The 17,499-nt window shown below is 32.5% G+C and overlaps 2 protein-coding genes across 3 annotated transcripts in view; one reads left to right on the plus strand and one right to left on the minus strand.

Moving 5' to 3' along the window:
- The window catches only part of LOC133656234 (neurotrypsin-like), a 67,433-nt gene that overhangs the window by 17,676 nt on the left and 32,258 nt on the right, over nucleotides 1-17,499 (minus strand). The window contains exons 6-11 of the mRNA XM_062057169.1: nucleotides 9,645-9,792; nucleotides 9,394-9,572; nucleotides 3,197-3,338; nucleotides 2,908-3,128; nucleotides 649-790; nucleotides 298-561 (exon numbers count right to left, since the gene is read on the minus strand). Of these exons, the coding sequence (XP_061913153.1) occupies nucleotides 298-561; nucleotides 649-790; nucleotides 2,908-3,128; nucleotides 3,197-3,338; nucleotides 9,394-9,572; nucleotides 9,645-9,792 (1,096 nt within the window). The remainder of the gene's footprint in view (nucleotides 1-297; nucleotides 562-648; nucleotides 791-2,907; nucleotides 3,129-3,196; nucleotides 3,339-9,393; nucleotides 9,573-9,644; nucleotides 9,793-17,499) is intronic.
- The window catches only part of LOC133656236 (cerebellar degeneration-related protein 2-like), a 74,210-nt gene continuing 69,925 nt past the window's right edge, over nucleotides 13,215-17,499 (plus strand). For both annotated transcript variants that reach the window (XM_062057172.1, XM_062057173.1), the window contains exon 1: nucleotides 13,215-13,290. The gene's annotated coding sequence lies outside the window, so the exon portion shown is untranslated. The remainder of the gene's footprint in view (nucleotides 13,291-17,499) is intronic.

Genomic DNA, 17,499 nt, shown 5'->3' on the forward strand with positions numbered 1-17,499 from the left:
AAAAGAGGAGGCGTGCAACCTTTCGTCAGAGCGCGGTGGAAGACTGACAAAGAGCACAGCCCAGACGTTTCTCCTCAATGAGCTAAATTGAATTCTGTCTCTGTTTAATTCCTTGCTTCTTGTCTTGTTTAATAGACGTCATCAGTGTTTGAACCTGACACACGTCAAAAGTGGTAAAGGACTGGCTAAATGAGGCTAGAATGAAGATTTTAGAATGGTCTTCCCGAAGCCCGGACTTAAACATGTGGACAATGCTGAAGAAACAAGTCCATGTCAGTACCTAATGCGATGTCCTACCTGAGCATATTTCGTCCCCCTTCCCCCTGCAGCTTCCTCAGGCCGCAGCTCAGCTCCTGGCGCGGGACTTGAACCGCCGACACCGCTTGCGGCGCCGCCACGTCACACCTGACCCCCGCCGCCTGCCTGCGTCTGCAGCCCATGATGCTTTGGCCCAGGGAGGGACACTCGCCCAGGAACTCCTCCTTGCCCGTGCACCTCACCTGGTCCAGGTGCACCGGGCCTTTGCCTTGCCCGAAGCCCCCGGCTGCCACCGCTCCGGCACTGTGGGAGAGGGGGGGGGGGGGGGGTTTAGAGGTCGTGAAGGTTTGTCCTAAGTTCTACGTGGGCCTGCAATGTGTCCGCAGTCACCTGTGTCCCAGCTGCCTGCACACCACGGCTGCATTGATGTCGTTCCATCCGGAGTCACAAATGACGCCCCAGTCGCCATGGAGATACACCTCCACACGCCCCTCCTTCCTGCTGCTGCCACCCGCCAGACGCACCAGTGGACCTGACACGGCACGATAAATACCAGGTGAGGAGATGCAAGTCATCAGCAGTCACTTGACATACAACACAAACAACATGATTTTTACTAAGATATTCATGCTCCGTTTTGTAGAATCAAATATTTGTATATGTTTTTTCAGTCATTTTGTAATAATTATTTTTTAAATCAATTTAAAATATTTTTAGTTTTGCATCATTTATTTATTTATTTTTTTATACACAGTATTCAAAATATTTTGTGTGTATATATATATATATATATATATATATATATATATATATATATATATATATATATATATATATATATATATATATATATATATATATATATATACACACACAGTACATATAATAAAACAAAAACAAAAATGGCAATTATAAAATATTTAGAATATTAAATAATGTATTGATTAAGAAAACTATGTAATAAAATATGTACATATATATATATATATATATATATATATATATATATATATATATATATATATATATATATATTGAGATATATATATACTGAGAGGGACAAGCAGTAGCAAATGGATGGATATAAGTATATGTAGAAGTTGTATAATAAACGTTTTATGTAATAAAATTGTGATAAAAATATGTTATAAAAACATTTATATACTATAATATACATACTGTGATTTATCAAAAAACATATTTATATATATATATATATATATTTATTTTTTTACATTAGTATATTTATATATTTTAATATATATCGTTTTTTTTCAACAAAATGTTTATTTAATGTGTTAAATATTTTAGTTTTTGGTATTCATTCATTTAATAATGTCATAGGTATACTTCTATTATATATATATATATATATATATATATATATATATATATATATATATATATATATATATATATATATATATATATATATATATATATATATATATATATATATATATATATATAAATCAATCAATCAATGTTTATTTATATAGCCCTAAATCACAAGTGTCTCAAAGGGCTGTACAAGCCACAACGACATCCTCGGTACAGAGCCCATATGTATATATATATATATATACTCAGTATATAATATATATACACAGTATATAATATACATATATAATTAAATTGTCTTACATATTTTACATATTTTAGTTTTTTATCAAAAATTATTTAATGTTTGAAAAATTTAGTAAATGCCATTTTTGTTTTATTTGATTATGACAGAATGGTATTCATTAATTCAACAATGTGTGTTAATAATGGTAAATCTGTTATTCAATTTTTTAATTATATACATTTTTTTTCTAATTTATGAAAACATATATAATATGTATATATATAGAGTAATATACTGTATATACAGTAATTTATCAAAAATGATATATATTTACAGTAATGTATATTTTATATTATATATACTGTATATTACTGTAAATATATATATATTATTACATACAACTTCTATAAACTTCTATTTTATTTATATACATATATTTAAAAAAAATCTTACATATTTCACATATTTAAATTTTTTTTAATAAAAAATTATTTGTTTAATCTTTGAAATATTATGTCAATGCCATTTTTGTTTTGTTGTTATTTGATTATGACAAAATGGTATTCATTAATTTAACAATGTGTGTTAATAATGGTAAATCTGTTATTAAATGTTTTTAATTTATAAAAAAATATATAATATGTATATATATAGAGTAATATATATACAGTAATTCTTAAAAAAATTATATATATTTACAGTAATGTGTATTTTATATTATGTATACTGTATATTACTGTAAATATTTATGTATATTATTACATACAACTTCTATAAACTTATATGTATATACATATATAAAAATGTTTCTTACATATTTTACATATTTTAGTTTTTTTATCAAAAATTATTTATTTAATGTTTGAAATATTTTATAATTGCCATTTTTGTTTTGCTGTTATTTGATTATGACATTATGGTATTCATTAATTTAACAATGTGTGTTAATAGTGGTTAGTCTGTTTACTCTATTTTTTAAATCATATATATTTTTAATAAATCTGTTTTTGATGGTAAAAATATATAATAGGTGTATGATTAAAATATGTATGTCACTGATGGTGAGTTCTTGGCCTCCTCACCTGTAGAAAGAGCGATGGCGGGAACTTCGTTGGTCTCCGTGCTGCTGCGTCCTCTGCAGCGCACGCCCACGTCCTCGCCATGGGAGCAGTCGGTGCGACCCCAGATGCCGTGGCGGCAGTCCAGCAGGGAGGTCTCCGAGCCGTCGCAGTGGACGTCATCCAGCAGGATCAGACCCGCACCTTCGCCGAACGTCCCGCCTGACACCACCTCTGCATGACCCCTGAGGGAGGAGGTAAAGTCCCTTGTTTCTCCTTTTCTTAATGTGCCTGGGTCTATGGTCCTGCATACCTGTAGCCCAACTGTCCACACACCACCTCGGCATGCTGCTGGGTCCAGTGGTCATCACACACGGTCCCCCAGTCCCCGCTGTGGAGCACCTCCACTCTGCCTTCCCAGGGACTGTCTCCACCTACCAGGCGCACCACGCCGTCTGAAAACATGACATCCATTTATTATTACACTACATCCATTTTTGATTCTATTTTGGTGTCATGAGTTTTATTATTATTAATATTCAGATCAGGAGTGTCAAAGCGGGCAGGGGCCACTTTTTTATTTTTACATTTTAAAACTCAAACAATACAAGGATTAATTTGTTTATGCTCCTGTGGATCCTGTGTAGTTATATGTTATTCATATTTTATTTTCACGTTCAATGCTATCCTTCCATATAAAGTTAGATATTTTTTTTGTTATGTTTTATGCCCTTTTTGTCAGTGAAAACGCGTTTTTTTATGGCAAAATCACAAAATATGCAATATTTCCTCTGCCCGTCACAAATTTCAAAGTGGAATATTTGATGAGAAGTATGGAGACTTAAATAGGTCAATAATTCATAACAACTTTATATATATATATATATATATATATATATATATATATATATATATATATATATATATATATATATATATATATATATATATATATATATATATATATATATATATATATATATATATATATATATATATATATATATATATATATATATATATATATATACATTAAAATATATATATTAAAATATATATATACATATATATATATATAAAAATATATATATATATATATAAATATATATATACATTAAAATATATAAATATATTATATGTATATAAAAAAAATTTTTTTTTTTAAATGTATATATATATATATATATATAAATATATATATATACATTAAAATATATAAATATATTATTTGTATATAAAAATATATATATATATTTTAATATATATATATATACACATATATATATATATATATATACATATATATACATATATATATATATACATACATATATATACATATATATATATATATATATATATATATATATATATATATATATATATATATATATATATATATATATATATATATATATATATATATATATATATATAGGCTGGGGAGAGGGGAGAGGGAAGTCTGGGCTTCCCTGCTTAGGCTGCTGCCCCCGCGACCCGACTTCGGATAAGCGGAAGAAGATGGATGGATGGATATATATATATATATATATATATATATATATATATATATATATATATATATATATATATATATATATATATATATATATATATATATATATATATATATATATATATATATATATATATATATATATGTATATATATTTTAATGTATATATATATATTTATATATTTTAATGTATATAGTTTTTTATCAACAAAATATTTATTTAATGTGTCCATTTAAACATTTATTATTACACTACATCGATTTTTTTATTCTATTTTGGTGTCATGAGTTTTATTATTATTAATGTATTTTAGCAGTACTGTTTTTCCATTTACACTACATTTTGAGGTGAAATTATTGCAACTTACCATATTTTTTTTACAATTTAGTTGAAAAAAAATCGACAAAATAATCGACTAATAATAGTATTCACTGTTAGATGCGGCCCTCTGGGGCCAAACATAACTGCGATGTGGCCCTCAGTGAAAACCACTTCGACACCTCTGTTCTAAAAATACTATCTAAAAAAAACTCCACAAAAAAGTGGAATAAAAGTGTATTTCAACGATAAAATGTTGAAATGATCGCTTTAATAACACAAAAAATGAAACAACTTGGATTGTTTTAATAATATTGATCTATTCAATTATTTTACATCAAATATTACACTTTGAAATATGTTTTGGGGAAAATGTTGCATATGTTGCCATATAAAACCAAGGTTTTCTTTGAAAAAGAGCATAAAACAAAACAAAAATGTAAGTTAATAAGAAGTAAATTTATTAAAAAAAATGTATGACTTATTCCTAGCACTTTTTTGAGTGGGGCCCTTTTGGATCCCGAAGACCTTTAGTGTATTTTTTAAATTAAAAAAACCCGTCCTTGTTTAAAAAAAAAAAAAAGAATCAAAAACAATGTTGTTTGTTCTGGCCCCCCTTGACTTTGACACCTGTGTTTTAGAAAGTGCCGCAGACCGTTAAAAAATGATCTGGGGGCCGAACTATGGACACCTCCTGATTTAGATACTTTTATGAGTTATTCTTCTCTAGAGGCCGTCGTACTGGCTCGTATTCCATGTGTGGGATTGTGTTGCGGGAGTTACTTCCATCAAGGCAGCTGTTTCTGCTTGTTCATGATTTATTGATGTGCAGAAGATATAAATAGAAATTGTAAGTGTGTGTGTGTGTGTGTGTGTGTGTGTGTGTGTATGTGTGTTCTTGTATTTCTGCCCTTCTTGAGACATCAACAAGGAAAAGTAGCTTCCATATGAGGAGGTGTGAACAAGTGATGACATAAATCATGGTCCCAATACAGAAAACCATTGCATCTAATAGAGAATGTCTCATTAGCACCCCTGGTGGTGAAATCTATCAAAATGAGGGTGGTCCCAAAAAGGAGGGGTTTTTCAAATTCGGTTTTAAAAGTGCTCCTCCTCTGGTCAACATATGAAATAACAAGTGTGTGTGAGAAATTGAAATGCGCCCCGTTTGGCCAAAATTCATTAAAAATAAATAAATAAATATGTATATAGAGATATAGATTAAAGATTAAAGATTAAAGTACCAATGATTGTCACACACACTCGAGATGTGGCGAAATTTGTCCTCTGCATTTGTCCCATCCCCTTGGGGAGCAGTGGGCAGCAGCGGCGCCGCGCCCGGGAATCATTTACTGTAATAACTTGAAGTAAATAATTAATATTAAAAACCAATTACAAACAAAAACATTATTTTTAAATAATTAACTAAAAGCAGCCTTTTTCTCACAATGTGTCGACATTTTTCTTTTAAAATTAGGAACAAATTCTCATATTATTACTAATTCTGTAATGTTGCAATATTTTCTCTTAAAATTATTACTTTTTCATGTAAAATGATCACTTTTTAATGCACAATGGTGACATTTGTCATACAAAATTCTGACTTGTATCCAAATATTGTCATTTTTTTGTTTTGTTGTTCTTGTAAAATAGTGACTTTTTTTTTAAGTAAAATTATGACTTTTAGTCATAATTTTGCAGAAAAAAATTCCAATTATTATTATAATATTGCCAACATTTTACAGTTTTTTTTAATAAAATTGTGACTTTTGCCGAGTGAAATTACGACTGTTTTCGTAAAATTGCTAAAATTTTAAGCTTTTCTTGTAAAATTGCTATTGAGTAAAATTCCAACTTTTATCATAATATCGCACAAATGTTCCGTTTTTCTTGTAAAAATGTGGACTTGCGTTGAGTAAAATGACGACTTTTATTATAACACTGCCAAAATTCTAAGTTTTTCTTGTGAAATTGTGACCTTTTTCTTGTGAAATTCCAACTCATTTTTCACAACAAGTTTTTTTTATATTTGCATAGTATGTATATATTATTAATGTTGTAAATACACATCTTTATATATCTAGAAAGGGTGGTCCTAAAGAGGTAGGCATTTTTCTCAGGTCTCAAGAAGGTAACAAATACAAGAATGTATGAGTGTGTGTGTGTGTGCGTGTGTGTGTTTGTGTGTGTGTGTGTGTTTGTGTGTGTGTGTGTGTGTGTGTGTGTGTGTTCTTGTATTTCTGCCCTTCTTGAGACATCAACAAGGAAAAGTAGCTTCCATATGAGGAGGTGTGAACAAGTGATGACATAAATCATGGTCCCAATAACATTGCATCTAATAGAGAATGTCTCATTTGCACCCCTGGTGGTGAAATTTATCAAAATGAGGGTGGTCCCAAAAAGGAGGGATTTTTCAAATTCGGTTTTAAAAGTGCTCCTCCTCTGGTCAACATATGAAATAACAAGTGTGTGTAAGAAATTGAAATGTGCCCCCTTTGACCAAAATTCATTAAAAAAAAATAAATAAATATGTATATAGAGATATACTGTAATAACTTGAAGTAAATAATTAATATTAAAAACCAATTACAAACAAAAACATTATTTTTAAATAATTAACTAAAAGCAGCCTTTTTCTCACAATGTGTCGACCTTTTTCTTATAAAATTAGGAACAAATTCTCATATTATTACTAATTCTGTAATGTTGCAATATTTTCTCTTAAAATTATTACTTTTTCAGGTAAAATGATCACTTTTTAATGCAAACTGGTGACATTTGTCATACAAAATTCTGACTTGTATCCAAACATTGTCATTTTTTTGTTTTGTTGTTCTTGTAAAATAGTGACTTTTTTTGAAGTAAAATTATGACTTTTAGTCATAATTTTGCATAAAAAAAATTCCAATTATTATTATAATATTGCCAACATTTTACAGTTTTTTTAAATAAAATTGTGACTTTTGCCGAGTAAAATTACGACTGTTTTCGTAAAATTGCTAAAATTTTAAGCTTTTCTTGTAAAATTGCTATTGAGTAAAATTCCAACTTTTATCATAATATCGCACCTATGTTCCGTTTTTCTTGTAAAAATGTGGACTTGCGTTGAGTAAAATGACGACTTTTATTATAACACTGCCAAAATTCTAAGTTTTTCTTGTGAAATTGTGACCTTTTTCTTGTGAAATTCCAACTCATTTTTCACAACAAGTTTTTTTTATATTTGCATAGTATGTATATATTATTAATGTTGTAAATAAACATCTTTATATATCTAGAAAGGGTGGTCCTAAAGAGGTAGGCATTTTTCAGAGGTCTCAAGAAGGCCAGAAATACATGTGTGTGTGTGTGTGTGTGTGTGTGTGTGTGTGTGTGTGTGTGTGTGTGTGTGTGTGTGTGTGTGTGTGTGTGTGTGTGTGTGTGTGTGTGTGTGTGTGAGTGTGTGTGTGTGTGTGTGTGTGTGTGTGTGTGTGTGTGTGTGTGTGTGTGTGTGTGTGTGTGTGTTGAACAAGTGATGACATAAATCATGGTCCCAATACAGAAAACCATTGCATCTAATAGAGAATGTCTCATTTGCACCCCTGGTGGTGAAATCTATCAAAATGAGGGTGGTCCCAAAAAGGAGGGATTTTTCAAATTCGGTTTTAAAAGTGCTCCTCCTCTGGTCAACATATGAAATAACAAGTGTGTGTAAGAAATTGAAATGTGCCCCCTTTGGCCAAAATTCATTAAAAATAAATAAATAAATATGTATATAGAGATATACTGTAATAACTTGAAGTAAATCATTAATATTAAAAACCAATTACAAACAAAAACATTATTTTTAAATAATTAACTAAAAGCAGCCTTTTTCTCACAATGTGTCGACATTTTTCTTATAAAATTAGGAACAAATTCTCATATTATTACTGTTTCTGTAATGTTGCAATATTTTCTCTTAAAATTATTACTTTTTCGTGTAAAATGATCCCTTTTTAATGCAAAATGGTGACATTTGTCATACAAAATTCTGACTTGTATCCAAATATTGTCATTTTTCTGTTTTGTTGTTCTTGTAAAATAGTGACTTTTTTTTAAAGTAAAATTATGACTTTTAGTCATAATTTTGCAGAAAAAAATTTCAATTATTATTATAATATTGCCAACATTTTTACAGTTTTTTTAAACAAAATTGTGACTTTTGCCGAGTGAAATTACGCCATTTTCGTAAAATTGCTAAAATTTTAAGCTTTTCTTGTAAAATTGCTATTGAGTAAAATTCCAACTTTTATCATAATACCGCACAAATGTTCAGTTTTTCTTGTAAAAATGTGGACTTGCGTTGAGTAAAATGACGACTTTTATTATAACACTGCCAAAATTCTAAGTTTTTCTTGTGAAATTGTGACCTTTTTCTTGTGAAATTCCAACTCATTTTTCACAGCAAGCTTTTTTTTATATTTGCATAGTATGTATATATTATTAATGTTGTAAATACACATCTTTATATATCTAGAAAGGGTGGTCCTAAAGAGGTAGGCATTTTTCAGAGGTCTCAAGAAGGCCAGAAATACATGTGTGTGTGTGTGTGTGTGTGTGTGTGTGTGTGTGTGAGTGTGTGTGTGAGTGTGTGTGTGTGTGTGTGTGTGTGTGTGTGTGTGTGTGTGTGTGTGTGTGTGTGTGTGTGCTGTGCCTGTGTATGGGCTGCAAGAGACGCCGGCGTCCTCCATGTGGTCACAGTTGTGCTGCTCCCAGTCGCCGTGGGGACACTGATCCAGGAACAGCTCGTTTCCTGTGCAGCGCACAGCGTCCAGCATAATGGGACCAGCACCCTGACCAAAGTGGGCCCACGACCAGGCCTTGGCCACACCACTGCCACACACATACACATTTCATTGTATTTTGGCTTCATTTCTTTGGACAATATTAGCGTGTGGTCTCTACCTGTAGCCCAGCTGTCTGCACACCACCTCCGCGTCTCTGTCGTCCCATTGGTCGTCGCACACGGAGCCCCACCTCCCGCTGTGGAAGACCTCCACGCGACCCTCGAAGTCTTCCTCGCCTCCGACCAGTCGCAGTGGAGGTCCGCTGCCTGACCGGGGGCCAAATGTCACATGTCGCCTTCTTTTTACGTCACATTTTAGGATTGTGACCTTTTTCTCATACTTTGACACACAAATTAGAGCTGAGAAACAAACAAACAAACAGCAAAGGCAACCTACAGTCTGCAACTAAAAACCCGAAAGAAAATGAAGGGTCTTTGGTGAATCAGAATATTTGATCTTCAAAATAACTTAATACACATTTTCTCCATTAAACCTTGCGTACGTTTACGTCTTCAGTGAACATTTTTGTGCTAACGACATGTAGCATTCTTTGTAAACAACGAATAAACCTTATTTAAATGAACTTAGTCTAATAGTTTAATATTCGATGAACACAGAGTATATTTTAGAGGTGTGAATCTTTGGGCATCTAACGTTTCGATCAGATTCCGATTGCTGGGGTGTCTTCAGTGAACGTTTTTTGTGCTAACACATATCATGTAGCATTTTTTGTAAACAGCGAATAAACCCTATTCAAAGAAACTTAGCCTAATCGTTTAATATCCGGTGAACACAGAGTATATTTTAGGGGTGTGAATCTTTGGGCCTCTAACGATTCGATCCGGTTCCGATTCCGATTGCTGGGGTGTCTTCAGTTACCATTTTTGTGCTAACAAATTTAGCATTTTTTGTAAACATTGAATAAACCTTATTCAAATAAACTTAGCTTAATCATTTAATATTCCATGAACACAGAGTACATTTTAGAGGTGTGAATCTCTGGTTCCGATTCCGATTCCTGGGGTGTCTTCAGTTACCGTTTTTGTGTTAACACAGTTACCATTTTTTGTAAACAGCAAATAAACCTTATTCAAATAAACTTAGCTTAATCATTTAATATTCAATGAACACAGAGTACATTTTAGAGGTGTGAATCTTTGGGCATCTAACGTTTCGATCAGATTCCGATTGCTGGGGTGTCTTCAGTGAACGTTTTTTGTGCTAACACATATCATGTAGCATTTTTTGTAAACAGCGAATAAACCTTATTCAAAGAAACTTAGCTTAATCATTTAATATTCCATGAACACAGAGTACATTTTAGAGGTGTAAATCTTTGGGCATCTAAGGATTCGATCCGGTTCCGATTCCGATTGCTGGGGTGTCTTCAGTTACCATTTTTGTGCTAACAAATTTAGCATTTTTTGTAAACATTGAATAAACCTTATTCAAATAAACTTAGCTTAATCATTTAATATTCCATGAACACAGAGTACATTTTAGAGGTGTGAATCTTTGGGCATCTAACGATTCCATCAGATTCCGATTCCTGGGGTGTCTTCAGTGAACGTTTTTTGTGCTAACACATATCATGTAGCATTTTTCGTAAATAGCGCATAAACCTTATCAAATAAACTTGGCTTAATCGTTTAATATTCGATGAACACAGTGTACATTTTAGAGGTGTGAAGCTTTTGGGCATCTAACGATTCCATCCAATTCCGAATCCTGGGGTGTCTTCAGTGAACGTTTTTGTGCTAACAGCATGTAGCATTCTTTGTAAACAACGAATAAACCTTATTTAAATTAACTTAGCCTAATCGTTTAATATTCGATGGACACAGAGTATATTTTAGGGGTGTGAATCTTTGGGCATCTACCGATTCCATCAGATTCCGATTCCTGGGGTGTCTTTAGTGAACGTTTTTGTGCTAACAACATGTAGCATTTTTCGTAAACAGAGAATAAACCTTGTTTAAATAAACTAAGCCTAATCATTTAATATTCGATGGACACGGTACATTTTAGAGGTATGAATCTTTGGGCATCTAACGATTCGATCCGATTCCGATTCCTGGGGTGTATTTAGTGAACGTTTTTGTGCTAACAACATGTAGCATTTTTCTTAAACAGAGAATAAACCTTGTTTAAATAAACTAAGCCTAATCATTTAAGATTCGATGAACACAGAGCACATTTTAGAGGTGTGAATCTCTGGGCATCTAACGATTTGATCCGATTCCGATTCCTGGGGTGTCTTCAGTTACCGTTTTTCTGCTAACACATTTAGCATTTTTTGTAAACAGCGAATAAACCTTATTCAAATAAACTTAGCCTAATCACTTAATATTCGATAAACACAGAGTACATTTTAGAGGTGTGAATCTTTGGGCACTTAACGATTCGATTTGATTCCGATTCCTGGGGTGGCAATTCGATTCAGAATAGATTCTTGATTAAACGCGATTGTCGAGTCATTGTATTATTTGGTGTAGTAATTATAATGAAACTTTTTCAAAACAGGTTGCAAGTTAGAAAAAAGTTTTTTCTGGTTGCATGGAGATGACCTAAAAACGTATCATTAAAAATGGATTCTTAGAAAAATATATAAAATTCAAAATAATGAATTATTTTAAATTTGGGATGAATAAAAATCATGATACACCTTTTGTGCACCCCTAGTACATTTTCCTAATTATCAAAGACCAATTTCCAGTCAACCTAACATGCGTTTTTGTAATGATTTCTCCGATGAACCGAGCGTACCTTTTCGTAATCTATGAAGACCATTTAGAGTCGAACCTAACAAATTTAGTTTTTCGTAAATATACAAATATGATATCGTAAACATCAAAGAGTGAACCTCATGTACGTTTTCGTAATCCCTCTTGTAATCATTTGGACTCCTCAATTAACCAAACGTACGATTTATTGAAACGTCGAAATCAACTAGGAGCCAATGTTGCTGTCACAGTACCTAACTTATGTGTTTTCCTAACAATCTAAGAGTTGAACCAAACCATTGTGTTGTCAAATATACAAATGTTTTTTCGTAAACATAACGTACATTTTCGTGATCTATGAAGACCATTTGCCCTGTTTTACTATCCTAACTTCCATTTCCGTTAACATCACTATTAATTAACGATTTAACGTGGTTTTCTACACCAAAATTCATCTATTTATTAAACTACTTCAACTTCTTCTTCTTTTCCAGTTTAACGAAACAATGGTTTACGTAAATATCCAAATCAGTCCTAAATTAACCTAATAGACGTGATTTCGTAAACAGCAAAGACAATTTAGCCTTCAACGTGCCTTACGCACATGTTTCCGTAATCATTAAAGAAAGTTTAACCGAACAATTTTTTCCGTAAATACGCAGTTGTGTTTACGTAACATCCAAATCAAGTAAGAATTCGTAATGATCCTAATAGAAGTAATTTCAATAAACAGCGAAAATATTTTTAGCTTTTAGCCTTTAATGTGACTTATGCACAAGTTTATATATTCCTTGAAGAAAGTTTAGACTCTTTAAGGTCAGAAAACTCGATTTAAATACTGTTTATAGACACATTGTTTTGTGATGTCAAGGTTTACTATGTATTTCTATGCAGCATGCGATATTTAGTTACACCAGCAGAGGGCGCTCAGTGCCTTTGGTATCAGTAGCTGGCACTGTAGAAGAAGTCTGTCAGTACGTGATATGACAAAAAGCAGATACATCAAGCTCCGGTTGTAATGCTGTTTTAATTGTTTTGCAGGTAAGCTGGTTTGCATATAATTTATAATGTATAATTTATTCTGCACCTTTTAGAGTAAGCAATGTTAAGCTAAGGTCTGTTTTTTTAATTTTATGAGTTAAAAAACGAGTCACATTCAGGGTTATTTTCTAAGATGGCGGACGTTGGTACCGACGGTAACCACGGTGACGAAGCAAAATACAGTTAGCTTTAGTTTAAGGGTAAGTTCACGACATAAATCCTCAGAAATACTTGATAATAGGGTGTTACAATGCCATTTATGTTTACAAGGACATGCTAAACGAACTTTTGAGTGTTGTATTGATCATAAGGCAGATGTACAGTCGCACATAGGACAGTAGGTTGAGTACAAGTAATGATAAAATGACATAAGAGATAAATACAATCCATAGATTATTAAACAGTGATTAAAAACATGATTCAAAGGTAGATAAAAACAGTAAAAAGGGTTTTTGTGTATTTATATGTATCATACTTGCCAACCTTCAGACCTCCGAATTCGGGAGATGGGGGTTGTGGTGGGCGGGGCCGGGGGGTGGGGTTAAGGGCGGAGGAGTATATTTATAGCTAGAAATTCTTGACTTTCAGTGAATTCTAGCTATATATATATATTTATTTTATTATATATATATATTATATATATATATATATATATATATATATATATATATATATATATATATATATATATATATATATATATATATATATATATATATACTACCGTTCAAAAGTTTGGGGTCACCCAAACAATTTTTGTGGAATAGCCTTCATTTCTAAGAACAAGAATAGACTGTCGAGTTTCAGATGAAAGTTCTCTTTTTCTGGCCATTTTGAGCGTTTAATTGACCCCACAAATGTGATGTTCCAGAAACTCAATCTGCTCAAAGGAAGGTCAGTTTTGTAGCTTCTGTAATGAGCTAAACTGTTTTCAGATGTGTGAACATGATTGCACGAGGGTTTTCTAATCATCATTTAGCCTTCTGAGCCAATGAGCAATCACATTGTACCATTAGAACACTGGAGTGATAGTTGCTGGAAATGGGCCTCTATACACCTATGTAGATATTGCACCAAAAACCAGACATTTGCAGCTAGAATAGTCATTTACCACATTAGCAATGTATAGAGTGTATTTCTTTAAAGTGAAGACTAGTTTAAAGTTATCTTCATTGAAAAGTACAGTGCTTTTCCTTCAAAAATAAGGACATTTCAATGTGACCCCAAACTTTTGAACGGTAGTATATATATATATATATATATATATATATATATATATATATATATATATATATATATATATATATATATATATATATATATATATATATATATATATATATATATATATATATATATAAATAAAATAAATACTTGAATTTCAGTGTTCATTTATTTACACATATACACACACATAACACTCCTCTACTCATTGTTGTATTTGAAAGTGCAATGCTTTGCAGCCAGCAGCACAGCCTTTGAAGGAGCATAGGTATGGGCAGCATCTGTGACATTTCATTCGTAGGAAAGGAGTGACTTTATGGTTGAATTGTCCATCCTCGTTCTATTCTCTGTCACTCGTCGTCGCCATGACTGTCTCTTCTTCGTTCTTCTGCTTCGTCTCCTTCTTGTTGTGTGCGCAGTTGTGCACTCTCCAAAAGCCGTAGATAAAATCCGCTGCTCCTCCCTGATACCGAAGTACATGTCAAACTACTTCCTTAACGTAAATGACCGCCATAACCACAACACCAGGGGGAGCTCTACTAACCTTGTTAAACCCAGATTCCGATCTAACAAAGGTCTTAACTCATTCTCTTTCTATGCCACATCAATGTGGAATGCGCTACCAACAGGTATAAAAGAAAGGGCATCTCTATCCTCCGTCAAAACCGCAATAAAAGTTCACCTCCAGGCAGCTACAACCCTAAACTAACACCCTCCCCGGATTGTTAATAATCAAATGTAAACAATCAAATGCAGATACTTTTTCTTATGCCTTCTGATCTCTCTCTCTCTCTCTCTCTCTCTCTCTCTCTCTCTCTCTCTCTCTCTCTCTCTCTCTCTCTCTCTCTCTCTCTCTCTCTCTCTCTCTCTCTCTCTCTCTCTCTCTGTCTCTACCTACCAGGTCAGACCTACACTGTTCCAATATCCATTTCTCTGTTCTCAATTGTTGATGACTAATGATAACGACCAAACCTAACCCCTCCACACCCCGGATTGTAAATAATTCAATGTGATTATCTTGTATGATGACTGTATTATGACGATAGTATACATCTTATAGTATATATCTGTATCATGAATCAATTTAAGTGGACCCCGACTTAAACAAGTTGAAAAACTTATTCGGGTGTTACCATTTAGTGGTCAATTGTATGGAATATGTACTTCACTGTGCAACCTACTAATAAAAGTCTCAGTCAATCAATCAATCAAATGTTATGATGTGACTGGGCCGGCACGCTGTTTATATGGAGGAAAAGCGGACGTGACGACAGGCTGTCCTCACTCAGGTCCGCATGGACCTGGAGGGGGCGTGCCTGTTGTCCGGCTGGAATTCGGGAGAAATTCGGGAGAATGGTTGTCCCGGGAGATTTTCGGGAGAAGCACTGAAATTCGGGAGTCTCCCGGAAAATTCGAGAGGGTTGGCAAGTATGATATGTATGTGTATGTATGTATGTATATATATATATATTTTTTTTTGAATATTTGTAAAATTGTTTAACTCCAGACCATACATGCCAACCCTTCTGAATTTTCCGGGAGACTCCCGAATTTCAGTGCCTCTCCCAAAAATCTCCCGGGACAACCATTCTCCCGAATTTCTCCAGATTTCCAGCCGGACTTAAGGCACGCCCCCTCCAGGTCCGTGCGGACCTGAGTGAGGACAGCCTGTCGTCACATCCGCTTGGCCAACCAAAAAGTAACCACAGAACACTAGTGTTCTGTGGTTACTTTTTGGTTGGCCAAATGTTTACGTTTTATTGCGCACCCAGACGGCAAGTGTGGGAGTCGGTTCTGAAGTATGAAGTAAAGAGACGTGACTTCGTCACCTCGCCTGGTTATGGACTCCAACCCAGAATATTACACCGCCCATACCTTTGCTCCTTCAAAGGCTGTGCTACTGGCTGCAAAGCATTGCACTTTCAAATACAACAATGAGTAGAGGAGTGTTATGTGTGTGTATATGTGTAAATAAATGAACACTGAAATTCAAGTATTTATTTTATTTATATGTATATATATATATATATAATTTTAAAAAAAAATAAATATATATATATATAGCTAGAATTCACTGAAAGTCAAGTATTTATTTTATATATATATCAAAATCATAATAGTTTTATACTGTATATATATATATATTAGGGCTGCAACAACTAATCGATTAAATCGATTAAAATCGATTATAAAAATAGTTGCCGATTAATTTAGTCATCGATTCGTTGGATCTATGCTATGCGCATGCGCAGAGGCTTTTTAAAAAATTGTATTATTATTATTTTTTTTTTTAAATAAACCTTTATTTATAAACTGCAACATGTACAAACAGCTGAGAAACAATAATCAAAATAAGTATGGTGCCAGTATGCTGGGTTTTTTCAATAAAATACTGGAAAGGACAGAAATGTAGTTTGTCTCTTTTATCCGATTATTAATCGATTAATCGAAGTAATAATCGACAGATTAATCTGTTATCAAATTAACCGTTAGTTGCAGCCCTAATATATATATAAGAAATACTTAAATTTCAGTGAATTCTAGCTATATATATATATATATATATATATATATATATATATATATATATATATATATATATATATATATATATATATATATATATATATATATATATATATATATATATATAGCTAGAATTCTCTGAAAGTCAAGTATTTATTTTATATATATATATATATATATATATATATATATATATATATATATATATATATATATATATATATATATATATATATATATATATATATATATATATATAAAAGAAATACTTACATTTCAGTGAATTCTAGCTATAAATATACTCCTCCCCCCTTAACCCCGCCCCCCGGCCCCGGACATCACCGAAGGCCTAGGTGGGAAACGCACGACCCGCCACTGAAGTAAGAATTCGTAATGATCCTAACATACGTGATTTAGTGAAGATAATTTAGCCTTCAATGCGCCTAATTTTCATGTTTT

The sequence above is a fragment of the Entelurus aequoreus genome, linkage group LG08 (genome assembly GCF_033978785.1).
Source record: "Entelurus aequoreus isolate RoL-2023_Sb linkage group LG08, RoL_Eaeq_v1.1, whole genome shotgun sequence".
Taxonomy (NCBI): Eukaryota; Metazoa; Chordata; class Actinopteri; order Syngnathiformes; family Syngnathidae; genus Entelurus; species Entelurus aequoreus.